Source organism: Gallinula chloropus (genome assembly GCF_964237585.1).
Source record: "Gallinula chloropus genome assembly, chromosome: 23".
NCBI classification, from domain to species: domain Eukaryota; kingdom Metazoa; phylum Chordata; class Aves; order Gruiformes; family Rallidae; genus Gallinula; species Gallinula chloropus.
In genome coordinates this window covers 3,772,061-3,798,272 of record NC_140108.1, presented here as the reverse complement: position 1 = coordinate 3,798,272, position 26,212 = coordinate 3,772,061, and the positions used below count along the sequence as shown (strand labels likewise).

The 26,212-nt window shown below is 52.1% G+C and overlaps 1 protein-coding gene across 2 annotated transcripts in view; it reads left to right on the top strand.

Annotated features, from left to right (window-relative positions):
* Nucleotides 1–26,212, top strand: part of PRDM16 (PR/SET domain 16) — a gene marked incomplete at both ends in the record, with an annotated part of 286,316 nt that overhangs the window by 248,763 nt on the left and 11,341 nt on the right. For both annotated transcript variants that reach the window (XM_084274611.1, XM_084274610.1), the window contains 8 exons: nucleotides 2,180–2,282; nucleotides 7,693–7,891; nucleotides 10,859–11,006; nucleotides 11,458–11,611; nucleotides 14,876–16,277; nucleotides 19,834–19,921; nucleotides 23,896–24,065; nucleotides 25,819–25,896. In XM_084274611.1, the coding sequence (XP_084130737.1) occupies nucleotides 2,180–2,282; nucleotides 7,693–7,891; nucleotides 10,859–11,006; nucleotides 11,458–11,611; nucleotides 14,876–16,277; nucleotides 19,834–19,921; nucleotides 23,896–24,065; nucleotides 25,819–25,896 (2,342 nt within the window). The remainder of the gene's footprint in view (nucleotides 1–2,179; nucleotides 2,283–7,692; nucleotides 7,892–10,858; nucleotides 11,007–11,457; nucleotides 11,612–14,875; nucleotides 16,278–19,833; nucleotides 19,922–23,895; nucleotides 24,066–25,818; nucleotides 25,897–26,212) is intronic.

Here is a 26,212-nt window from a genome sequence, read left to right as displayed (position 1 = left end):
GGTCCCCTCCGCTCCGCAGCGGCCGGGGCCGCGCCGGGTGCCGGAGCCGTCGGCGGGCGGAGCCTGCCCCCTGCTGGGGCCGGGCCGGGCTCCCGCCGCGGCTGCCCGGCCCCGCTCCCGCCGCCTCCTTCGCGGCCGCCCGGGCAAGTTTAGTTCGGCCTTCACCGGGGACAGGCGGCGGTCCCGGGGTCGGCCGCCTCCGGCAGAGCCCTCGCCCATCGCGGGGGCGGCGGGCAGCGCTGGGCTCGGCAGGGGCGGCGGGAGCCCGGTGTCCCGGAGCGGTGCCCGCAGCGTGGCAGCACTGCCTGTAGCCGGAGCGGGTGCGTATGCTTCAGCCGTAGCGGGGCTGGGACAGGTCGCTGGCGGGTTTGGCTGTTGGCTGGCACGGCGGGATGTGGATCTGCGGGGAGTTTCCTGAGCCGAGCGGGAACGGGACGCTGCTGCCCCGGCCGGACGGAGCGAGGCTGCTTCCCCGTGCCAGCGCTGGCAGCGTCGGCTCTTGGGGAGGAGCCCGGGCACCTTGTGCTGCAGCCAGCGCTCGGGGTCGTGCGTCTCCCAAGGCCTCACTCACGCTCCCCTACACGGGGGGCTCGGGGAGGGCGAACGCATCGTGTGATGCTGTTCAGAATCACAGAATCGTGGGGGCTGGAAGGGACCCCAGGAGACCATCAGGTCCAAGCCCCAGCTGCATCCATGCAGCCCGCTCGCGAGGGTCGTGCCCTCGCTCCCCGTAACGCTGGGTTGGCAGAGGCTGAGGCGCAGCTGCTGTAGGGAATCGTTCCGTGTGAATCACAGTCGATGCCCTGGCAGGTACTTTCTTGCCTTGCTGTGAGAGGTGGTGCTAAGGAGACGTCGCTGTTAGTAGCTGCTGCCTGTTGAACTCGCCCAGTGTTACTGTTCAGGCAGGGCAGGGGCTGGCATGCTCCAAAACTTTGGAAAACATATGGGAGGTGCTGAGTCCTTTGGCTTTTGTGCAGCTCTGCTCCCCTTCGCTGGTCACACCGACTCACATCCCGCTGTGTGTTCCCTTCCGATGCGCCCATTGGGGGCTTCCCTCACCCCCGCAGTGGAGTCACCCAGAGCTGCCCAGGGCACCACGCTGTGTAGTGCCTGTGAGCAGCATGTGAGTACAGAGACTGATTTAGTCACCAGGCGTCACAGAGAACCCTGTGCTCTTCCTGCTCTTGTGGATAAGCCCCTCTCAACCTCCTCCTCCTCCCCCAGGGCTTTGCCATTCTGCAGAGGGGATGGGGCTGCTGGGGTCCCCTCATGGGTAGCCTGGGTATCATGGGCTGTGCTGCTGGGGTTGGTGCTTGCTCACGGGCAGCACAGTAAGGATGAGCGTGTGATGTGTGTGTGAGAGCAGGCACTAGCCAAGATCTCAAGGCCTTGCACTGTGACCCTGCACCTTGGGTAAAGGGGATTTCCCCTCTCTGTACCAAGTGATGCATCTGCAGGGTAAGAAAACTCCTTTAGGTTCAGGAACGGTGAGTAAGGTGCTTGTCCCCTCATGGGCACGTCCTGCCCACCCGAAATGGCAGCGTGAGTGGGGTGTGCAACTGGTACATGGTCTCTGCTGCTGTCCAAAGGCTGCTGGGTCTGTCCTTCGGTGTGCTGACACAGGTTTGGAAGGTGACCAGTGCGTAGGGCAGTCTGGAGGGTCCAGGATTTGTGAGGAGACACGGACTCTGAATGGGGATAAACCTCTTGCCCGCACTGGTTCCAGTGTTGCCTTGAGGGTCAGGTCCTCGTGCTCTGGGTGGGAGTCATCTGCAGACTGAGTCCGTGCAGACAGGCTAGTTCACATATCTAATTATACAGCCAGCTTTGGCTTAGAGAAGCAGAGACTTAAGTGCATCCATCCTACCAGTTCAGTCTTCCCTTTGCTGTAGCAAATACTGTGATCATACAGGAGGCAGGGAAAACAATGGGAAGATCTCAGCAATCTGAAGGAGAGAGGCTGTTGCTGTGAATACCACTGTATTGTCCGAGCTGCATGAAACACTGACGCACAGAGAGTGAAATAAAGGCAGGAGAAAAGAGCTCTCAGTAGCAATTATCACAGGAATGGAGTGACAGCCCCCCTGTTAGCTGGGATAATTTGAGTTATTGGTTAAAATGTAAAATGCAGATCTTTGCATATTTAACATGTCTCTCAATTTTTGTTTCTGATTCCCAGATCTATTATAAAGTTATTAAAGAAATTGAGCCAGGAGAAGAGCTCTTGGTGTATTTGAAGGAAGGTGGTTATTCCCTTGGGAACATGGCGCCCAGCATGGAAGGTAAGGCCTCCTGTTGCTATCAGGACCGTTTCACACCTCTCACCAGCACAGTAGGAATGTTGAGAACCTCAGGGAGGACTGGACCAGGACAGAAACCTACCCCAGTACCTGCTCCTTCTGTCTCTGTCAATGTGTGATGCTCATTTCCACTCCTTCCTCTGGTGAGAGTCACTGTTGCTGACGGCAGGAGCGTTTTCCTTAACCTCCAGGCATGCAACAGCTTGATTTGCTGCTTCTCTTTGAGGAACAGCCTGGGTTTGGGTATGACTGGAGGTGCCTTTTGAAGTCCCAGGGACACCGTGTCTCTTTGTGGGTAATAAAAAGGGGCCAAAGCACTCCAAGGCTCACGAAACACTGGTGTGCAGAGCTTCAGGTGACGTGGGAAAGGGGCATCGCGGCAGAGCATGGAGAAGTCATGGCTAGAATTATTATTGCTAGAGTATTGACTACTATGAAACCCAAAATGGTGTGGTGAGGGCCAAGAGAGGCTTCCTTTGAAAGGAAAGGTCGTGCTTGATGACTGCGACATCTCTCCTGCCCTGGGGTGAGGCGGTGCAGGGCTCAAATCGGGGAGAGGTTTCCTTTCCCCTTTCCCCTTTCCCCTTTCCCCTTTCCCCTTTCCCCTTTCCCCTTTCCCCTTTCCCCTTTCCCCTTTCCCCTTTCCCCTTTCCCCTTTCCCCTTTCCCCTTTCCCCTTTCCCCTTTCCCCTTTCCCCTTTCCCCTTTCCCCTTTCCCCTTTCCCCTTTCCCCTTTCCCCTTTCCCCTTTCCCCTTTCGTTTCCCTCCACACACCCCACTGCCAATGACCGACACTCAGCCATCACGCCCGCAGCGCAAGCACGGTGCAGTGCAACTCATCTCTTAGGAAAGGTAGGGAACTCCCTGCCCCAAAATATTATACAGACCAGGTGACTGTGCTGACCCACCCAGAGCACTCAGAAACTGTACAGATTCCTCTTTGGAACTGGAGGTTTGTGAGTCCAGGTCTCTCCCTGTGATGGCCACAGCGCTGCAGAAACCTAATGGCAGGGGAAGGGCGCTGAGGTGCTGAAGTGAAAGAAGAATCGGTCTGGGCTGCCGAGTTCTGCTCTGGATTATAGTGTCCTTGGGCTCCTTGGCATGTGGTGACAGCGGAGGGGAGAGACCAATACAAAAGGGACACGAATTTCTCAAGTGATGAGATTTTTAGGGTACATTGCTGGTGTCTTTTCCTGTTCCTTCCTGGCACGTCGAACCTGTCACAGGTTTCACGTTACTATTTGATGACTAATCCCTACAAATACATTCCCATCTACCAGCCCTTCTTAAACTCCCTGTTCTACATCAACAGCTGAAATCAGACCTGTCTCACCTGGGAATCCTACAGCACCTTTATCACCTGTCTCACCTGGGAATCCTACAGCACCTTTATCACCTGTCTCACCTGGGCATCCTACAGCACCTTCATCTCCTTCCACCCGCCTATGAGCACGATTTGCAGATGCAGATTTGCATTGTACTCTTTAATAAAGAGTATATTCTTCATATATTGCATTATCCTCTTTAAATACAACTGGTTGGAAATATTCCTGGGACAGGGGGATGGTTTGAGAATGGGTGATGCTGAGCTCTCCCACTGAAGGTCCTGGGTGAAGGGAGCCAGCAGTGCTGCGCGGTCCCTGCTCTCGTGGAGCTTTGGGATCGTTTTTAAAGTGTGTTCTCTCTCCTCTCCAAAAGTTAATCATTTTCTGGGGGCCGGCACAGGGAGGTGAATCATCCTGTGCTTGCAGTGAGTTACCCTGTGGGGTTTTTTTTTTGATGTCGGGAAGAAATCAGAAAGCAAACTCACCGCTGGTTTGCATTTCTCTCTCCAACAGCCTTTCATCTGAACAAGCAAAAAGTGCTCCTTGTTTTCCATCTTCCTCATTATGTAACATTTATCTGTGTCTTCCTGGTAATGTCTAGTGCTTTTGCCACATAATTGCTTTCAAATTATAATAGGGCAACATTAAATATTTGACTCCTTAATACTTTCTCCTTCCAGTAATGCCATCTCCCTGCTGCCTGCACCCCCACTCCCATTCTGAATTAACAAGAAAGGAAAATGCAAAATTGTTCCACACAAAGATAATTATCATAAAAATCTTTTCTCCCAACCCCAGCCAAACACAGCAGACCCCTTATCACTGCAGGAATTTTGAGTAGGGCACTTGAACTCCTTTGAGATTCAAGTCTGGTAGATTAGCATGTAGATGCCACATAATTGTGTTCCCCTTGGTTTCTCTGAAAGCTATTAGGCGCTGATTTATTTTTCTCTTACATTCCTGCTTTGTCCTGAGTGTTACTGATGGAACTTAAGATAGACACGTATAACCATACATTTGACAAACAAGACATGGAGAACAGGCAGCAATTTTTTTGTAACTGGGTTTTTCTTTTCTTTTTATCCCCCTCTCCCTGGAAGGTGCTGCAGCAGTAACCTTCCCTGAAGGGCAGTGTTTGCACTCCCGGTGCTTGAAGAGAGAAGAAAACTTTCAATGAGGACTTGTTTTGAAGGGTGGTGTTTTTATTTTTGGTGCTTGAAGAAGCACAAAAAAAAAAACCCCACAGGCTTTAAGGAGCCCGAAGTCTGCTGCAGAGGCACAGAATAGACACCAGCTCTCCTCAGCTCAGCCGTGAGCTCCTTTCGTGTGTAGGTTTCATTTTTACAGGGTGATGCTCTGGTCCTTAGGCAGTGGGTCGGTTCCTTCCCTGCAGTGGTTGGCCTTGGGATCTCTAATCCTCTGAAGTTTGGAGATGGGAATGCTGGAGCAACGGCTGCAGGGTATCGATACGACTTACTTGCCCAGTCAATCCTTCCTCTGCTTAGCTTGTCTGAGCATCACGATGATACCTGCAGCCAGTGGCAACATCTGTGACACAACTACGAGGCTTTTAATCATGTTTTCTCAGTTCTCTCATTCTTCTTTTCAAGAAAATATTCTTTTTCCCCACTCCAAATATTTATTTTCTTCTCATCCATCTTTTCTACTTATGGAAAAGCCGTTGTGTTCACGGGCAGAAGGGAAATGTTGCTCCTGGAGCCTGTACCAAGTAGAGATGGGCTTTTATTGGATTTAGTGATGTTTGAGGGCTAGATCTGTGAACCCTGTAGCTCTGAAAGGCTGCATATGCAGACTGTGCATGTCTCCTGCACTTGATGCTGTCAGGCTTGTTATCGGGGGTGTGTGGAGGGTGGGGAGGTACCTGCGCACACCTCATCCCAGCCCTTGCCCCTCCTCACTTGCTGCTCTCACACTAAGAATGTTTTCAGTCCATAAAGACATCTAGATCTTAAGTTTTGCAGGGTAACATCGTGTGCTCTATGCTCCTATCAGCAACAGGACATGATACTATCCTCCCCACACACTCCCCCAAAAAAGCAGTTTGGGATATTTTAATGGCAGGCTCTACGTGATGTCTCAATGCTGCAAGGTTGCTTTTTCTATCCCAATCCCCAGGTTTCCCTCCCCAGGGATATAAACCACACGAGATGCCTGTTGGCACTGTTCTGCAGAGCGCTGCTGAGCAGAGTTCCTCCAAGAAGGGGAGCAGGGCCTGATGCTGCTGGGAGCAATTTCAGGGTATATGAGCTGTGGAAACTCGTTGCAATGGGAAAGACAGGGATGTTTCTTCCCTCAGGGTCTCCTTTTGCCCCAAATTAAACATTGTTCTGCTGGAATGTATGTCTTTTCCCATCCCTCTCTCTGGGAAGTCCTGCAGCATCTCGGTGTTCGGCTCGTTCCCCGTGCAGACGCTGCCTGGATGCGTGGCAAGGTTTGGCTGCCGGTGCCTCACCAGCACTTTCTGGGTTCAGCTGTTTGACTCTTTCCAGTCTGTGGGCATGTCGATACTTTCCACGTGTAGGTGTTGGGCCACTTTGGGTTTCATCTGCCTACATAGCTTGCTGTAACAGCTTACGGGCTCTTGTCTTTCACAGTCACCACAGAGGCAAGTCTCAGGCTCGCTGGCGTGCAGGGGCATGGGTGGAAAACCACAGCCTGCACTGAGACAGGCTGCGTCGAGAGCGATGGAGAAGGGAGACTGTTGCCCCAGCGCGCGCGGGGCCGCGGCGGTCTCTGGGTGTGATGCTGCCTGCGCCCAGCCCCGTGTCACACTTAGAACGGCCTGAACCCTGATTTATAGCAAACACCACTTCAGGCCTGAGAGCCACGGCCTCAGCGGTGTGATTGTGCAGAGCTTTGGGCAGATGAGTACGTGGGGTGCTGGAAGCTGGGTGGGCTGAAAGGTCGCAGGTTTTGCAGGCAGCAGCAGAGAAGCGGGTGCCCCCCACTTCTTTACCCCACATCCCCTCTCCCAGGGCAGCAGCGCTCAAGGATGGGTCAGCTCCATCACAGCGTTGGCTTTTGGCCACATCTCCTAGAAGGAATATTTCCACCCTTCCCTCTGAGCTAATGCCCTTTACCACGAGCTTTGCTTTTGCAAGTGAAGTTGTCAGAAAAAGAGAGTAAAACCTAACCCAAAACAGAGCCCTGGAGTCCAGAGGAAGAGGGGAGAGGAGCTCAGGGAAGTGCGGCACCAGTGACTAAGTGGTGGCTGGAGAGCTGCTGGGTGGAGAAACCCAGAGCTGTCCCAACTCCCTCACAGAGGTCGGTCGTTCTCCTGGAAAATTTACAGCTCTGAGCTGATTGTTTGGCTTGGCACCGTGGTCAGGATGCTGCCTTGTAAACTTAATAATAGCTGCCCTCTTTTTAATTTGTTTGACCTTGACTACAATAATTTATTATGTGCATTAGATCTTTTTTTTGCTTTTTTTTAAAGAAAAAACAACACAGGACAAACAACAAAGAGTTTGGCTCCCTTGCTCCCTTTTCTTCCTTCCATGGCACTCTGGTTGGGAACTCCTCAGAGTGGAGAGCACATATTGCTTCTGCCACTGTGAGCCTCCCCAGTATAGAGGATAACATTAGAAAGATGTTTTCTTAGACAGGAGCTTCTCCTGGTGTGTGCTGTGGCAGTTTGCTTTTCCCAGTGTCTGTTTGTTCCTTTTTTCCCTTTTCTTTCCCAGGAAGCCCCTTCTGAGGGAAATCTCATCCGTATTTAAAACCCAAACGCGATGCTCCAGCAGCAGCCCCGGTATTTTCTGTACCTGTGGCCGGTCTCTGTGTCTCAGCAGGGGCCAGGACACAAAGAAAACATCATCTCCCCTGGTTGTGGGCTTGATTTTTTTTTCCTCTCAATGCTTAAAGCGAAAGCAGCCTGCCAGCTCTGCCTGCCTCAGTTTCTCTCTCCTCTCACTTACAGTTTCCTCTGCGTTTGCCTGTTTGTCTCCTAGACCCTCACAGAAGGTTGTGTTCTCTGTACCAGCCCGGTGTCGGGCTGCTCTGTACACCCTGATCCCCCAGCCCCAATCCCCCCTCTCTCTGTTGCAGAGGAGCACACGTTTCGCTGTGAGGACTGTGATGAGCTGTTCCAGTCGAAGCTCGACCTGCGGCGACACAAGAAGTACGCCTGCAACGCCGTCAGCTCCCTGTACGAGACCCTGAATGATGAGATCAAGCAGGAAGGCCTTGGGGATGGTCAGGTCTACGAGTGCAAGGACTGTGAGAGGATGTTCCCCAATAAATACAGGTACCAGTGCACTGCCAGAGGCTCCCCTGGCCTGTCCCTTGCGTGGTGCCAGCCAATGATGTGAAACGCAGGACCAAGGGGCAGCTGGGTGGCTTTGGGGATATACCTTTCCTTTCTCCCTGGGTTCAGGAGAGTTGTTTTTGGGATCCTTCAATGTCCCCAGCACTTGGGCAGCATTTCGTTTCACCCTGATCTTGTGATGCTTCCCATTACCCATCGGTAGAAGCAGCCACAGATTATTGGTGATGGAAAGTTGAAGTGGTTTGTGTCTGGTACCCCGTGGGTTCTCCAGGGCTGGGACAGACCTGTCTGGTCCCTGCAGATGCTTCTCCCAGGTGGTATCACAGTGGGATCACATTCTGCCAGTGTTTGCAGGGGAATTCTTTTACATGTAGTTCTCGGTCGCTTGAGAGCAGTGGGTGTAGAGAGGCGTTGTTATGCTGGGAGCTCACACCGTGGCCCTGAGCTCCTCTTTGGTCTTACAGAAATGATTATAAAAAACCTCTTCCAATCAACTTTGCTTTTTTCTTTAAAGAGAAAATGCTCGTGAAAACATTCTGTGTTCACCAAGAAGTTTTGTAAAGGGAATGTAAAAAGGAGAACATGGAGATGGAATACTCTCCATCTCTTAGTTGTATGTGCAATAATTACTCAGTTGTTATTATCAGGCTGCTCTAGACAAGACTTAACTTTGTTTTAAAAGGAAAAATTCTCTCTCCCACTGAAAATTTCTCTCTTTCAAGCACAGTGTGGCAGTAACCAAAGGCAGCTTTAAGGCAGAGAACTTTGAGATTTCGGATTCCCTTGCAGCGTGAGGCTTCAAGGGTTCAATACTAGCAGCCAGCTTTAAAAAGTGGAGGGCTTTTCAAACCCTTTGTAAGATTGGGTTTATTTGCATCCCGAGCCCTTAGCTTCTGGGCTGTGTTCTCAAGGTTTTCTCCAGAGCTGGGAGTGGACATCTCCATCTGTCCCTGCCCATCACCCCAGCAAGCCCCCCAGCCCAGCACACACCCAGTCAGCAAACCTGGACGGTCTCCCCATTTCTCAGAAGTTAATACAGCTCAAACCAGCAGTGCCCCTGGGGAACTCGAGTTGGGCATTTAGCAGCTGACTAAATAAATAAATGTTTTGCTAATCCCAGTAGGTACTTCCCTCTAAACAGTATATTAGTTTGTCCATATTTGCTCTAAATAGACTCATAAATCACAGTTAGCAGGGGCCTGTTTCTGGATATGCATATGAAGGGTAGATATATTTCTTGGTACGTGTGAAAAATTTTGTAGCATTAAGAACGCTGTTTCTTTAGTGAAATGAATATTGCTTCTTTAAAACCAGTGGATTGGCAGTTTATAAGGGGCATGTTCATGAATATTAACTGTCTGACTGGAAGGAAGGGGAGGTTCTTCAAGGAGTAGCAGGCTGGTGGCTGCTCGGGTTCCTTGAAGAGCTGCGGGGCAGGTCGCAGTCCCAGGAGCTGCTCAGTCAGCCCTTACATGGGGGGTTCAAAGGGCCCTGGTGCTGAGTCCATTCTGCTCCAGTGCTTAGCAGGCAGGTGCTGGGGTACCTGTTGGTCCTGGGGTGCCCATCAGTCCGAGGTTGCCTGTTGGTGCCAGGGTACCTGTCAGTCCTGGGGTGCCTGTTGGTGTTGGGGTGCTTGTCAGCCCTGGGGTGCAGATCTTAGGAGGCTCCTGAAGGGAGCAGGAGCCAAGTGCCAGGCCCAAATCGATTCCTGGGTTTGAAAGCCCTCGCGCTCCGTGGAAAGGTGCTGGGGTTATCTGCTTGAAGCTGTCCTCCAGTGTTTAATGAAGACTGGCAGGGTTTTCCAGTAGTGTTTAGTTTTAATGTTCCTATAAAAGATACAGCCCTGCTTTAAAGTTCCCCAGGAGCAGTTTAAGGTTGATCTGTTGGGAATTTCAGGCAGGGGTAGGTTTCACAGAAGCTTGTCCTTCATCCTCAGGAGGAGTATTTGTAGCTCATGCTAAACTGAAGGCAGCAAAGGACACACGTTTCCCTCCTTGGTTTCCATCGGAGGGCTGGCCCCAGAGGCACAGGATTTCCAGCTGGCTCAGTCTGTTTTACAGCCCTCAGTCTTCAAGGGAAGGTGTCCCAGGCTCCACACCTGCCCTGCTGCCACCAGCAGTGCCTTCCCTCCCCCAGTACATCTGGCCCAGTGGCAGTGATGCACTGGGATGGTGCTTGAGCACCCCGTGCGTCCCACCGAGAAGCCGTCCCTGCCGTGGCTCCATCATCCTCCTGGTTTGGCAGAGGCTGCCAGCTGGCAGAGGCTGAAATTGCCGAGTTCAGTAATAAAAGATGTCTGACATTTAGAAGTGAAACGTGTTTGCACCTTATCGTGTTTCTTCCCAACGCTGAGTTGCTGCATTCTGGGGAGATGTGGGCGTTGTGCCCATGGAAAGGCAACGCGATAGGCTCAGCAGCCACAGCCAGTATCTTGTCTTTCCCTGCGGGATGCTGGCCGAGTCGTGGGCACAGAGTGCTCATTTTTCCCTTCAGGAACCTGCAGGGCCAGGTCTGGTTTTACCTTCCTTTTCCCCCTCTTAAATGGACTCAGGTATTTAACAAGAAGTATCATAAAACGCAGCAATGTTTTGAGGCAGAATAGGGCAGCTTTGTCTGTGAAATCTGTGCCAAAACAGAAATGGCATCAGCGTGTCGCTGCACCTCTCACAGCCAGTGCACCCATCACCTCTGCTCCGTGAAGGCTTCTGCAGCCACGCTCTGCAGCAGCAGTTTGCTCTGGAAGCCCCTCAGGCCCACCAGGCTCTCAGCCTGTGTCTCTATCACCGTTTCTGATCACCTCTCTTGGTTTCAGACCTCCCTGGGTACGGGGCGGTTCTGTAACAGTGTATGCCCCAGCACTATGTGCCCGGTTCAGGGGGGCGCTCAGGGCTGGGCTCTCTCCAGTGCCAGGTGGGCGGTGGGCTCTCACCTGTCTCTCTTCCCCAGCCTGGAGCAGCACATGGTGATCCACACCGAGGAGAGGGAGTACAAGTGCGACCAGTGTCCCAAGGCTTTCAACTGGAAATCCAACCTGATTCGGCACCAGATGTCTCACGACAGTGGGAAACGGTTTGAATGTGAAAACTGTGTCAAGGTACAGTGCTTTGCCTGGGCAGGGAGCTGGGGGAAGGAGGGGGGAAGGAAGGGGGACAGAGGGCGGGTGGCCCGTGCCGAGTGATGTGGGCTGTGTAGCTCAGCTTTGCCTGGAGCAGCCCAGGGAAGCTGGATGGACTGTGAGCCGGGCATAGTCCAGGGCTGGTGTGGGGAGCAGACACAACTCATGGCCAGCAGGATGCAGCTCAGCCCTGCTCTGTCCATGGTGTGGAGGGGACAGGTTCATAGGATGTGACTGATCTGCTTAAGCAGGTTATGCCCAACTCCATGCAGCTCCTGCGCAGCAGGAGGTGAGCATCCCACACTCCTCAAACCCAGGCCGTTTGTATCAACAACCTGAAAAAACATGTGGGTCCAGCTTTCCAGGTGTATATACACACCTTTCCCCCTCCTGCTTGGTTTCCCCTCCCTCACAGCCTCTTCTCTTCCAGGTGTTTACGGACCCCAGCAACCTCCAGCGGCACATCCGTTCCCAGCACGTGGGCGCGCGGGCGCACGCCTGCCCGGACTGCGGCAAAACCTTCGCCACCTCGTCTGGCCTCAAACAGCACAAGCACATTCACAGCACTGTCAAACCTTTCATATGTAAGTTGTCACGGCCATCACCGAGCTCTGGCTTGCGCTATAATTGCACGTATCCTGCGGGGCCCCCCAGGACGAGCTGTCCCTCCGTGAGCCGCCGCTGTAATTTTATAGGTCAGAGCACAGGATGAAATTCCACAGCCATTTTTCTCTTTTTTTGGGGTTTTTTTTTCTCTTTGCATGCTCCCTGTTTTTTCAGTAAACATTCGTGGCAGTTTTTGACTTCCTTGACAAGTTAAAAGCTGAGGCTCTCAGCGCTCCCAGAGATGCCATTTTGCTCATATCTTTTCTTTTCTCTCTTCTTTTTATTTTTATTTTTTTTTTCCTTTTTTTTCCCCTTAATAATTTTTGAACGTTCCTGTTGGTGACATAAATAAATAGCTGGCACAGCCTGAGCGAAATGTTTTTCAGGGGTGCCTCAAAGCCCATAGCCATTGTAAGGAATTCAGAATAGTCACAGAGATGAGAAGGTGGGGTGTTTTTTTTAAAAAAAGAGTTTTTTTCTGCTTTATTTGCAGCATGTTTCAGCTCAATGATGCTTGGCAGCCACGTAACTAGCAGGTTGCCTGTGTCCTTAGTGCCCTCTTCAGCGGGACATTCCCAAAAGGGCATTTCCCTTGAGAACTGTTGGGCTCATCCCGTGCCCCTCTCAGCCTTGTGTGTGTTTTTAATCGACATGGTTTTGGTAACTGGGCTGAAATGGGGATTGTGTCCCAGGAAAGCTGTAGAAAGTTTAAGGACAACTTCCTGACACTCCACAGGAGCAGCTCAAGCCCGGGACAGGATCTGTGTTTGATTCCAGGCTTTGATGTTACGCTGGGGAAGCCACTGAACCCAGTTCTGCTTCCCCCCACCCCCCCCCGCCGCCCCCGAGTGCTCTAATGGGAACAGTCTGCAGCAGCATCCTGGGAGACTCGTTTCATTAACGTGTTCTGAGATAATCAGATGGGTGTCAGTGGAGGAAGAAAAACCACTCTTATTGCTCATTTTGATGCAATCTTTCATGTGAGGGCGGGCACATGAAAGGGAGGATTGGAATCCCCGAGCATTGCCGCAGCGAGATGAGTGATTTCTGCTCATAATCTCCTCACTCTCACCTCATAAGAATTAGGGAGTTGTCAGCCTGCATCAGTGTGTAAAACAACTCGAGACCGATCCTGCCTAGATCAGATGTGCCAGGTGGAGTCACCTGTGGGAATGTGGAACCCATTAGTAGCATGGGGGGAGCCCTAAGGCCAGGTTCTTCCCTGTGCAAGGGAAGAAAAGGGTTTGAGGGTGGAGGGGGGTGCTTTGGGGGTGGTTTGGTTTTTTTGATGATGTTATGAAGAAGCCCCAAACTGTAACTCCCTAACCACAGAACCCAGAGCAGCGAGGGGGGCAGTATGCACAGGGTCGCTAAATTGTTGTACAACTGGGACTTAAACAATTTTCCAGTTGTCCTTGTAGGAGGGGGATGTCAGCTCTCATACTGTGTAGGGAACTTTGGGCAGCATCCTGTGTATCAAGCAGCTTTTCTGGGGTGGGAAATGGGGCAAAGGAACCGGATTCCCTTGGAAAACTTTGCTTTTGGCTATCCTTAGTCTTCTCACACCACTTTGGTGTATGGGGGCAGTGTAACTTTGTCATCCTGTGAATGCCTGCAGTAAGAGTAACACCAGTGCCCAGCACACAGGGTTGAGCTGCTGAAATCCCACAGGAGCTGCACAGAGTTGAGCACAACCTGCTTAGGCAGATCAGCCACTTCCTATGAACCCATCCCCTCTACACCACCATGGAGTATCCCTGGGCACAGCCACAGCCCCCTCTCCATGCCATCCTCTGGGGTTTGGGGTGCTCGTTAGAACTGTGGTGTCAAACTTGTTAAACTTCTCCAAACTTTGGTTTGAGTTTCAGTACAAAGGGCTTGCCCTTATCAGAGCTGCCAGGGAAACAGCCTCCTGGCATTTGGTTACTGAGCACTGATGTAAATCCTGGGGATTTGGGAGAAAAAAATACAGGGGAAAGTCAGGCTTGTTGTGTGTACCTGTGAGTACAAGTCAGGAGGAAGGAAGGGAGGGAGGACACAGAGCTGGAGGTCTCAGAGAATTGGGATTCAGGTCCCAACAATTTACTTTTCCATCCCTCATCTCAGCTCCCACACTTGTGAAACAGTGCTCACAGCAGCTCTCCAGTGAAAGGAGTATGTTAATTCACAGAGAAGTAGAATTTATCCCTGGCATCAGACAGTAACAAGTTACAGTGTTTTGATACTCAGCAAAGCTCAGGTGGGATATTTTTCCCTGCTCTGCCCCTTTCCTTCCACACCAGGGAAGTCTGTGGGTGAAAGAGGTCATAAAAATTCACATTTTGGAAGGTTGGTATTTACAGGTCATTAAAGGAAAGGCTGATGTAGCTACTGTAGCATTGCTAGGATGTCTTGCTAATCTGAGGAATACAGGATCTCCCCCTGCTTCTAGCTCTGAACTGGGGCCTGGCTGGTGGAGCATTTATAGAGCATCCCTACGGAGTGGTTACTTGCTATTAATGGCATTAAAGAAAAGGTAGTTTGATTAAATGAGGCAAAGTCCTTCTCCCTTCAGCTTTCAGCACTCCCTACCATGCCAGACCTACAGGGAGAGCGGGCCAGCTGATATAAATAGGCATTATCATTACGGTGTGTGATTAGCAGCATTGCAAATCCCAAAGAGAAAAGTTTGAGCAGGAGTAACACGTCCCCCTGGATGGCTGCAGAGCGAGTCTGTGGGAAGGGGCTTACTGAGGGGATGGCAATGGTCCTTCTGGGCTCGTGGCCTCTCTGTGCCAGCCGGGCGATGGCCAGCGCTCAAACACAGCGTTGCTTTCCCCCCCTCGCCTCTCTTCCCACCTCCTCATCCAGGACTCCCAGGATCAGAATGAAGGTTCACCGAATTTTAGGGGTTGGAAGAGATCTCCAGAGATCACCGAGCCCAACCCTGCTGAGGCAGGGTGCTCTATAAACATGTTAAGATGTTCTAGGTGGCTTTTCCCATGTGCTTGGGAACTCAGGAGGGTGACCAGGCTCGTGAGTTTCGTACAGGGAGAGCTGATGCTCAGGGGCACCACGCCGTGTGCTGAAAGGCCTGGCAGGGGAAAAGGGGGGCCGGGTCTCTAGAGCCACGTTTCACCTCTTGCGCCTTCGGGGAGCGGGGTGTCGGGGCAGGGTGGGGATGGTTGGAGCTCCCCAGGGCTTCCCTGCCGCTTCCTGTTAATTTCATACCCTTTTGTTGTTGGTTTCTGTTGATGCTTTAGGTGAGGTGTGTCACAAGTCCTACACGCAGTTCTCCAACCTCTGCCGTCACAAGCGGATGCACGCGGACTGTCGCACGCAGATCAAGTGCAAGGACTGCGGCCAGATGTTCAGCACTACCTCCTCCCTCAACAAACACCGCCGCTTCTGCGAGGGCAAGAACCATTACAACCCAGGGGGCATCTTTGCCCCTGGGCTACCCCTGACACCCACGTCCATGATGGACAAATCCAAGCCCTCTCCCAACCTCAATCACGCCAGCCTGGGGTTTAACGATTACTTTCCATCCCGCCCGCACCCGGGGGGGCTCCCATTCTCACCTGCCCCCCCTGCATTTCCTGCCCTCACTCCAGGATTCCCGGGGATTTTCCCACCGTCCCTGTACCCCAGACCCCCCTTGTTACCACCCACGCAACTGCTCAAAAGTCCCCTCAACCACACTCAAGACGCAAAGCTTCCGAGCCCCCTGGGGAACCCAGCGCTTCCCCTGATCTCTGCGGTGAGCAACAGCAACCAGGCCACGTCGGGAGAGGAGAAGTGTGAAGGCAGCCTGGAAAACTCCTACCTGGAGAAGCTCAAAGCCAGGAACAGTGACATGTCCGATGGCAGTGACTTTGAGGATGTCAATACGACCACGGGCACGGATCTGGACACCACTACTGGCACCGGTTCCGACCTGGACAGTGATGCAGAGAGCGACAGGGACAAAACGAAAGATAAGAGCAAACAACTGGAGAGCAAGCCAGATTTCGTCAGCAGCTCTGTGTCCGCCAGTTCCGCCAACAGCACGAGCGAGATCCCTCTCTTCTATTCTCAGCATTCCTTCTTCCCTCCCCCCGAAGAGCACCTGCTGCCTGCCACGGGAGCAGCCAATGACTCTATTAAAGCCATCGCCTCCATTGCAGAGAAGTATTTTGGGCCTGGCTTTATGGGGATGCAGGAGAAAAAGATGGGTTCGCTCCCTTATCATTCCATGTTCCCTTTCCAGTTCCTCCCCAACTTCCCCCACTCACTCTACCCTTTCACGGAGCGGACCCTCAATCACAACTTGCTGGTCAAGGCAGAACCAAAGTCACCCAGGGACCTCCACAAAGTAGGCAGCACCAGCTCGGAGTCGCCCTTCGATCTCACCACGAAACCAAAAGAGATGAAGCCAATCTTGCCACCACCCAAGGTCCTGCCAGCCCCATCCTCGGGGGAAGAACAGCCGCTGGATCTGAGCATCGGCAACCGCATCCGAGCCAGCCAGAACGGGGGGAGAGAGCCACGGAAAAACCACATCTATGGGGAAAGGAAGCTAATGGCAAGTGAAGTCTTACCCAAGATTTCCCAGTCTCAACTGCCTCAGCAGCCATCCCTGCATTATGCTAAGCCATCACCCTTTTTCATGGACCCCATATACAGGTATTAACATACCCTGCCTTAAGCTTTCCTCCCTACCAGCCTGTTGCCGAGCTGATGCCGCAGCTCGAGGCGGATCGGGATGTGGGTTGTTTGGAAGGGGCAGGGAAAGCGCCGCTCTCGATTGTGCTTCTCTCTCCTTTGTCACAGCACGGTGAATTCTCTGAATCGAAAGGGCTGAATGGTTGAAAGGAGAACTCGTAATCAATCCCTATAAAGAGCACATCCTTATTTTGATAAAGAAGAAACTTGACCTATTTAAGGACTCTCCCACGAGCCAACACTAAGATGGCACTTCTGCTGGGGAAATTCCAGAGGTTTGGTTCGATAAGAATGCAGAGTTCAGCTGCCTTGAGCCTGGCTCTCATGGCTGGGGAATGAGTCAGGAGCCCTGGGAGCGGGGAAACGCAGCTCTCCCACTGACTGGCTCGGTGGCCTTTTGTGAGCCACTTCACCTTTCTTCCTCCCTACCCCTTTTTCTTGCTAATTCCTTGGACTTTTTTAGTTGGTAGGAGCTGCTCTTGTGGGCCCAGCCTTGCGAAACGCTTCTAAGCCTGGGGTGACAAGTACAGTGTAAGTACGGGATAGCGGCCGTGTCCCAGGTCACTCCCAGGCACCTTCCTTGCAGGCTGATCTTTCCTAGCAGACCGTGGGGGCTTTCCAGGTTCACCCTGGGCTCTGAGGAAGGCCTGGTTGGTCACATCATGCCTAGAGCAAGCCGAATGCATTCGGCCTGCGTAGAGCAGAGTTATCCAAAGTTATCCAAGTGCCGCTGACACCTCCAGAAGGGTTGATTTCAGGAGGAGACGTAAAGGGGAGACTTGTGCCTTTTGTTGGTGGAGAGATTTTAAAGAACCTGTTTCTAAAGGCAAACTGGTTCAAGCTGAAGGTGAGGGTGCCACTGAGCCTGCGTGTGACCTGTGCAGGGCTGGCACCAGCGAGCGCCACGGGCGAGGTGTTTGTCCCCCAGCAAGTGGCCTTTGCTCATTCTTAGCAAAGGCTGGTGAAAGGAGGGGCCCTAAATGACTTCAATTTAGACATTAACGAGGCAATTAATTCTCCCTTAGCCCAGGATGCTGGGTGTGTGGGTTCAGCCCAGGGCCTGATCCCTAAGTGAAGGGCTGCACATGCTTTGCTCCTGCAATACCTGTGCAGGGAGCGTGGCTGCCCTCAGCTGCTGCGGTGAAGTTAACAGCTCTGCTGCAGGAGCCAGTGTCACCTTAGCACTGGAAAGACTCAAGAGTCACCGCAGGACGATTATGTCAGCACTGGGATGCTTCAAAGCGCTGTGAGCAACAACGGGCACTGTGGCCATGGCAGGGATGGAAACACAGGCCAGGAGAGCAGCACCTATGTCAGTGCCTCGCGGCTGCCGTACGGGTGATAACTGTGGGAAAAAGTGATGTCAATGTCTAGCCCGGCCAAAGAGCTGTCAGCTGAGATGAGGATTAGTGAGCCCTCGTTGCTTGCTGTTCAGAAAGCGTCTCTCGCTTTGCCAGCGCTCTCGGGGTTGGTGCTGTGTTGCTTGCTTACATGCTTACCATCTGTGATGGCAACGGCTGCATCACAGCCCGGGACACGTAATGTATTCTGTCTGGGACCCACCGTGGCCATCTCCTCCTGGAAAAACAAGGAATGATGTAAATAGGCTGGCATTTGTTTTTGTTAAAAGTACCTCTGGAAAAAAAAATGAAGAGCTGGGGTAGAAAGGCAGAAGCTTGGGCTGAGCACAGGGTCCTGCCACCTCCGGGCATCGGTGGCGGGGATGTTAAAATAACAGGGGCTGGGAAAGCTGTTGGCAGTTAAAATAGTAGCCTGGGGAAAACCGTAAAGGTCCAGAAGACAGATGGAAGTGAAGGATGGGGGCATCGTTGGTTGCATTCCACGGGAGGCATATAGTTTTAGTAATACATTAAAATAGAAAGGCAGCGGCGGAGCTGCTCTCGACTCAGACTTCTGATGTAATGAGCCAAACAGCAGAGCTTCCAAGTCCCAGCTTAAAAAATATGGAAATATTTTGTTTCCAAACTTCTCTTTATCAGACTCTCTCACATCATTTGGCTCCTTCATTTTTCTCCCAAAGGCCACTTAAATCCTTGACATTTTCTCCTGGTGATATAATTTAATGCAGCCAGACAGCCTGAAATCAGTGCAGTTTTTAGCTCGGCCTCGTTAAGGTGACGTTCTCAGGCACTGGGCTGAAAGGATCAGCTTAATCCTCTGGTCACCACAGAGTTCAGCTCTGACGAGGAGGTTTGTAGGCTCGTTGGCTTCTCTGTGCTGGGCGATGGTAACGCTGCGTGAGACGCTGGCGCTTTGCTCAGGCTCTGGGTAGTGATGCTGGGGGTGGGGAGGGGGCTGTCTCTCCGGGTGCCAGAGGGATTCCCCTGGGAATCAGGGCTCATTTCCACACGTCACAGAGGGTGAAGCTTCCTGGCTGAGACCTGTGCCAGCCAGAACCTTGTGACGTGCTGAGCCCGTACAAACTCATGCCATCCAACACGCAGAGGTGACGACCGCCCTGCAGATCCAGCTCTTCTCTTTTACCTAAGAGAAATTAAATGCAGATTAAGTACAGTTCGCTAAATAGCACTCTGCATGACTCTTCTTTTAAACCCTTTGGTAATTTGATCCACACACCAATCAGCTGAAATGCAGCAAAAATAATTTGCTCTCACTTATGCTGGACTAATGTAGTTAAAATTACTCTTACTATGGGCTGTCTGCTGGTTTGGCTGGGGTGGACTCGACACCAGGGATTTAAAGATGCAGCTGCATTTGCTGCAGTTACTTCCATCACCCTTCTCTCCTACAGAGGACCTTCCCATTTCCCTTTTTGGGTGACCCAGCGCTGTGGGTTCCCTGCAAGTGGAGTGTTTAGTGAGAGCTGAGCTGTATTTTCAAATGCAGGAGCCTGACTTCGGGGTGGTTTCTGTGCAGTGAGGTCCCGAAGTGAGGAGTCTTTGCAGGGACCAAGGGGACATCAGGAGAACTCGTGTTCCCGAGTCCCTTCAGGGCTCTCCCACCAGGTCCTCACTTTTTAAATTGCTCATATATAAACTCAGTGGCAGTTGTACCTCTGCTGCAAGGGCAGTGACTGTGGAGCACATAATGCCTTAGCACGCTGGGGGCTGTGCAGTACTAACCTGTAGGATAGAGACAGGATTTTCCATGCCCTGGCTGCCTGCTGTGGACTCCGGAGCTGGTCCCACATCCCTGTTGCCTGTGCTGTACCCATAGTATTTTTTCACAGCACTTCACTGTAGCAGAGACTTACAAACCACTAGCACAGAGGTGTTAGTACTCATGTGTCTGGGTGTTGGTTCTCATGTGATCAGAGCTCTGTGTCATCAGTCCAATGTCGGTAAAAACAGCCTGAAGAGGGGCTCATCTCACGCCTCTCCCAGTGCCTGTGGTGGGTGAGGTGTGGGCATGGTTCCCCTGTCCGGTGGAAGGGGCAGCTGGATGCTCATGCCCCCGGGAGCACAGATGGAGGTGCAGGGCGGACGGGCTGGTGCGGTGTCCCCATGGGGTACGTAACCCTTGTGTTGTTGTCCAGCAGGGTGGAGAAGCGGAAGGTGACGGACCCTGTGGGTGCCCTCAAGGAGAAGTACCTGCGACCCTCCCCGCTGCTCTTTCACCCCCAGGTAAAGGCCGTGACAGTTCACACAGTGCTGAGCGAGTGCTGGAGGTTTGGGACTGGTGCAGGCTCTGTCTCAGCCAGGGGCCCCACCAGAGACCCCACTGTGCTCTGCACGCTCCATTCAGCTCATACAGCTCATTTCCTAAGGGCAGCAGTAGCTCTGCCTTGCTGTTCCTTCATGTGACCAGAACAGGTGGGGGTCTGGATGGCTCATGTGCCCTGCCCCGTGCCCTGCCCCACGCTCCTCCCACGGGCCAGAACACCCCTGGGATTTTTGGGAACACCAGTGACCGGGTGCAGTGGTGCGAAGTGGAGAAGGGTGGCCCCACAGCCAAGCAGTCCCATTTTATACTTGCCTGGCGTTCCTTCTGCCATCTGGAATGTGTGGGGCCAGCAGAGGGTCGGGGTTCAGCCCTGCCCACTCAGAGGATTGTGGGTCGCGGGGCAGAGAGCTTGTGTTCTCCCCGTCCTCCTCCCCTCTAGGCTCTGCTGACAGCTTGTGGGTGTTTGCTCCCTCTGCATCTCCATCGGGCCTGAGTTGCAGCAGAGTGATGGGAAAGGCTGCTGGGCAGCTTTCCCATTGGAGCGTGGAGCGGGAACACCAGCCCATCAGGCCCTTACCTCGGAGCATTGGAAAGGCACGGCTAAGTCTGGAGCAACCAGGACTTTCCAGGAGCACCAACCCCAGCTTACAGAGCCCCTTATCTTAAAAGCCACAGTCAACCCAGCGACAAGTGGTATCACTCCTTGCCCACAGGATTCCTTGCTCTGCCCAACATCTCCCCAGTGTGACGGTCGGTCTGTCCTGCTGCCATCACACGATGGGAGCTGAGCTCTGGGGTCGTCATTGTGCTCTCCTTCATATTCACATGCATTGTTCTCCCCTGATAGTGTTTCCCACCTTAGATAAATAACTTGCAGGTTTGTGAAAGCTGGGTCCTGGTTGCTTTCACAGCTAAACTTAGTTCCTTCATTGTTTCGCATCAGCCTCAGAGTTTGGTTAATAACTTCCCCCGATTTTTCCTTCATACAGGCTGGATAATGGTGACAGGCTGGCCAGGAACATCCTGTGTTTGTGTGAGTTAGAATAGTGGGGATATCTGCCTGTAAAGAATCTGATAGCAGGGAGGAGCCAGTGTGGCAAAGCAACCCAACAAGACGATGAGAAGCGCACAGACCCTGTGTAGGAGCGAGCATTGGGTGGAAGGTTATTAACATTGTTCCTGAAATCCTGACCACGTCCTCTTCCCATGGCAATGAAAAGATGTGGAAGGTCTGGTTATCTCTAATGGCTTATCACACAAAATAGCCTCAAATTTACAATCGCTCGAGCCCGAAACTTCCTGATAAGTGGCTTGTAATAAAGTGGGCTGCTGCCTAAAGATCGCTCTGTCTCCAGCGCTGCCGTTCCCATGCTGCAGAGCCACCCGGGGATTGGGTGAAGGGAGACAGGTCAGCTGCTCAGGAACTTGGGGAGATTTTCACTGCCTGATCCCCACCCATCGTTATCCTGCTGCTTTTCCTTAGAAATCCTGTTTTCAGGGGCTCCTGTCTCTCCGTTAGGGCCAGCGCTCGCACACTGGGTCGGTCAGAGGCACGCTCTACGTGCTCTCTTCCCCTCACTCCAAACACAAGCCTGCACTCAGCCTTTTCTTCTGGGAACAATTCCCCACAGGGCCCTGAGTGAGATGCGATTAAGCCCAAAGCTGTGATCACTGGGAGCGAGCAGGAGATGCTTTCTCCCTCAAAACGAATTCCAGGCGAGTTTCCCTTCCTGCCCAGTCGCTGACAGGAGTTTCTCTGCTCCGACACGAGTTATTCTTCTATTGTCTATTTTAAGTGAAACTCTGGACAACATAAATAAATGGTGTAACTTTTTGATAACTTAATGGAAAAACCTTTTCTCACCTGTTCAGTTTCTTTTCTTCTCCCCTTCTTTTTTATTATAACCAGGCGGTTGTTCCCTAAATAGCAAAGTGCCTTTACCACTGGAGAGGCTATGGCCGGTGTTTAGAATTTTAAAATAAGCCTACGGCTATCAAGCCAGCAAACATCTCTGACTAAGTGCCTAAAGAACAGGGCACAACAAAAGATATCTCCAGGTACTCCAGCAAAGGGCTGAGTGGCATAGCTCTGAAAGATCCGGATAGCATTTTAACATGATGGTTTTGTTACATGACTGGCAGCTGGGGCAGAGCTTTTGCTGTAAATGATCAAGTAACCTTTTCAAGTGGCTGGCGCTAAGTATTACTTACTATTTATCATGGGCTGGGAGCCTCCAACTAAGGGGCCGTGGATCTATTATCGAGAAATGGGTTTTACTACTCCTCTTTTTTACAGCTTATGAATGGTTGTCAGCCTTCCACAATGTATTCTTTGGTGATTAAGACAACTTTTTTTTATAGTCATACATTTTAAACAATATCTTGGCTCTCTTCCCCCCCCAAACCCCCCCCCCGAGCCCAGTTTAATAAAGTGTAAACGTGCAAAAGGTCAGCCCTTCCTGTACAATAGAGCATCTAGTTTTGATATATGGCTTCCTACTGCCTTCCGCTCGCTCGCTGTCCCCCGGCGCTCGGGCTGACTCTCCGGCGAGGCTCCCGCTCCCCCCAGCGCTCCCTTCTTTCCCGGTGATGTCATCTGCAGCCAGGAGGCAGCTTTAGTGCTGCCTTGTTTGGTTTATCCCTGTTTTCTGCTCGCTCTGGGGAGTGTGGAAAGCTGAGGGCTGGAGATGGCAGCGCTGCGCTTCGAGGTGCGTTTCTCTCTTGGATCTGGATTTCCTGTTTTGCTCCAATGAAAGTAAAAGTGGTTTCCTTTAGGTGGGATTTTTATGTGTATCCCTTTTTTTTTTTTTTGCTCACAGGCTGATATTTTGCTTTCCCTTTTTGCTTTCCCCTTTCTCTTCTACCTCCAGGTTGGGGTTTTTTTCCCCTTTCTCCCACTTTCTGGCGTGGTTTTTAACCTGGTGTTCATGGGGGAATATGGCCATTGCTGATCCACATGAAATACAGCTGATAAAGGCACCCAGAAATGGTTAATGCAGTATCACATCCCTAGGCTTGCTGCTCCCATCCAAGCAGGCTTTCAGGGCTGCTGTCCTCCTGACCGTAACTCATCCAGCCACAGCTCACCCGCAGCATCTTGGCTGGAGTTCCCTTTCACTCCAGGAAGCTCAGCCATCTCCCACCCATTCCTCCATCACCTCTACTGGCTTCTGAACCCATCTCACATGCAATTAAAGTGTTGGCCTCTTTGCTAGGCAAATTCTCTGTGGACCAGCTCCATCCTGAGTCTGAAACTCCTCTTCCCCAGACGCTCCCTCTCCATCCCTCCAGGCTCAGCCTGCCCTCAGTCTCAGCTCCTGGATCATGGTCATGCATTCCCCTGTGCCCCCACTTCGCTTTTTCCAGGGTTCTATTGCCTCCTGCCCAAGACTTCTCCAGCCTCTGCCTCCCTGCTTGCCCACGGCTTGCTGTTGCCATCCCTCTGAGCCTGGGCAGGGTGCTGGGTGCCATAGGAGAAATCCCAGTTCCTTGCTTTCCGAGACCTGGGTTTGAAGGGAGGGTTTGGGCAGCAAGTTTGACATGCAGCAGGTCACCACAGGGTGTGATTTCGGCATCATCCCTGGAGAAAGGGAATCTGAGCATATGCTGAGAGAGCTTTTAGTCTGAACCACTGGAACCAAGCATGTGGCAGAAGGTAAAAGAGTGCCCAGCGCCTGAGATGCAGTGCTCATGGCGTGGCTCTGCTGGGGGGGGGGTCTCTGTCCTGATGCCTCTGGGGCCAGCACATGACTTCTCACTCCCCTGGCCAGGTTCTGTGGCTCCATTCCTGTCTGTGCAGCCAGCTTCTGTGAGCAGAGCAGACAGCAGCAGCAGGCTTTGCCCAACATGCTGCTGCTCAAAGGCATGTTTCATGCACCAGATATTGCTCTTCCCCTGGATTTTTATGACACGAGGTCTTGCCTTGTCCTTGCAGATGTCAGCCATAGAAACCATGACAGAGAAACTGGAGAGTTTTGCAGCCATGAAGGCAGACACTGGCACTTCCCTGCAGCCCCTTCCACATCACCCGTTCAACTTCCGATCTCCGCCCCCCACGCTATCCGATCCCATCCTGCGCAAGGGCAAGGAACGTTACACCTGCAGGTAAGGGCCTGGGCACCCTGTGGGAGCCAGATGGTTCCCCCACCCCAGCTGGGAAGCTGCACTGGACACTGGCATGACACAGAGCAACTTCACATGGGCATCTTTACTGTCTTGGCAGGGGTGGGAAGGAAAAACAAGAAGCAGCAGAATTAGAACAGAGCCTTCTCATGACTAATTCGCTCTGAAATAGCTTGTTTTGTCTGGTAGAAAATCAGCATCTTCTATTTTCTTTGTAATTTTTAATAACCCCGAGTGCAGATCTGGAGATTCTCAAGCAAGCAGATTTCTCCAGGCCAAGTCTCTGGTGTGTGGCAACGAGTGCCCCAGTTCCCAACACGAGCACGGCTGCGCCAAGTAATGCAGTGTTAAAGGGGCACACAGCAAACAGTTGTACCTGTTGCAGCTCTAAGAGCTTGTGTTGGAGCAGATCACTGAGGGAATAACCCCAGTATCTGCTGCTGCAGTTTTCCCTGCAGCTACTGGAGGTGGCTCCTGTCGCCTTGTCCTCAGTGCACTAAGCGGGTGGATGTTTTGCTTGCTGTCTCCTTGCATCTGCCTTTGCCACAGGAGCTGTTGGGCTCACATTTCAGTGGAGTATTCAGAAATTAGGGGGTTCTCCCTACAATAGGGGCTAAACTTACATTCAGATATACCCTGCCCAGTCAGCATTGGGATTTCCTTGCTGATTAACATGTACATTAACTGTCTTCAGGACATCTGAAGGTGCTGAATGCCTCTGAAGTTAAGGAAGGCTGCACACATGGTCCTTGCACAGCGTCAGGTTTCATAGTCCCAGAACATCACCTTAGCATTTTATTTCCCAATTAATGTTTTTATTTCTATATCCTTTCCTTTTGAGCTCACTGTGAACCAGCTCCACTGTGGAACACGGTTCCTTCTCCTGTTTCATCTCCTGTTGCTGTGTTCCCTTACTCTGAGCAGACTGTCAGGCTCAGGGCAGTGCCCCCCATGAGCAGGAGCACAGTGCTGCAGGTTTATCTGTGAATTCCAAGGACGATGGAGTAGGTTCTGTACAATAAGAGGGCTGTAAAGGAGGGCTGTAAAAATCCAAAGCCATGGACAGTATGAATAGGCAGTGATTAAATGCTCTCGGTCCTGAGGCAGGAACGAGGTGGTATTGAATGGAGTCACTGAGTGATGGGTTCTAACAGCACAAAGTTCTTTCCAGCAGCACAGTTCTCACTGCTGTAGGAGGCTGGGGATGTCAAAAGCTCATGTGCATTCAGGAAGCTTTCAGGAAACTAGATGGAAGAAGCTCAGGAGAAGGGTATTGAACAGAACGGTGTGTAGGCTCAGGAGAACCTCCAACTCCACATGGAAGCTGGGAGAATATATTTGGGATGGGCTACTACATCTGTACTGTGTTTTTATGTGCCTGCCCAGCCCTCCAAGATAAGCTGTGAAGCCAAGATAAGCTGGGTGCACTCAGAGGGGGCTTTGATTTTCCTGCCCTTCCCAGTGATGCCGCATCATCGAGTGTCGTTCTGGGTCTCTGATGGGAGTGGGTCCCACCGCTGCCTCACCACTGTGCATCCTGCTACTCTGGGTGGGTGTTGCTGTCTTGGTCCTTACCTCCACGTAAAGGAGGGTACTCCCTTGGTACATAAAGGGATACAGATGTTGGGAGCAGTACCAAGAGGAACGAGGGCGATGGTAGCTGGTGGTGCTGGTACCTGATGCGGCGCGGCGGGGCTGGCGTGCACTGATGGTGACTTTGGCTCTCTCCATCTAGGTACTGTGGTAAGATCTTCCCTCGCTCAGCAAACCTGACAAGGCATCTGCGGACACACACTGGAGAGCAGCCTTACAGGTGATGCCCCCTCACACAGCCCCTTTCCCAACCACCCCTCATTCACCACGCTGTTATTTTTCCCTCCTTCCTATAAAGCCCTGCCAACATAATACCACAGCCCTGTAGCATTACATACAGTGATTCATAGGACTGTATATTATGTGTACCAGCCAAAAATAATCAGGCTTGGCAGCTCGAAGATAGACACTTAACTTATATTTAGATGTATGCTGGCAAATGAGTGGTCTGGTTTGCAGTGTTGTTTAACACTCACATTAACCATTCATCTCAAGGACAGCTGAAGGTGCTGAATGTCTCTGAAAATCGGGCTGTT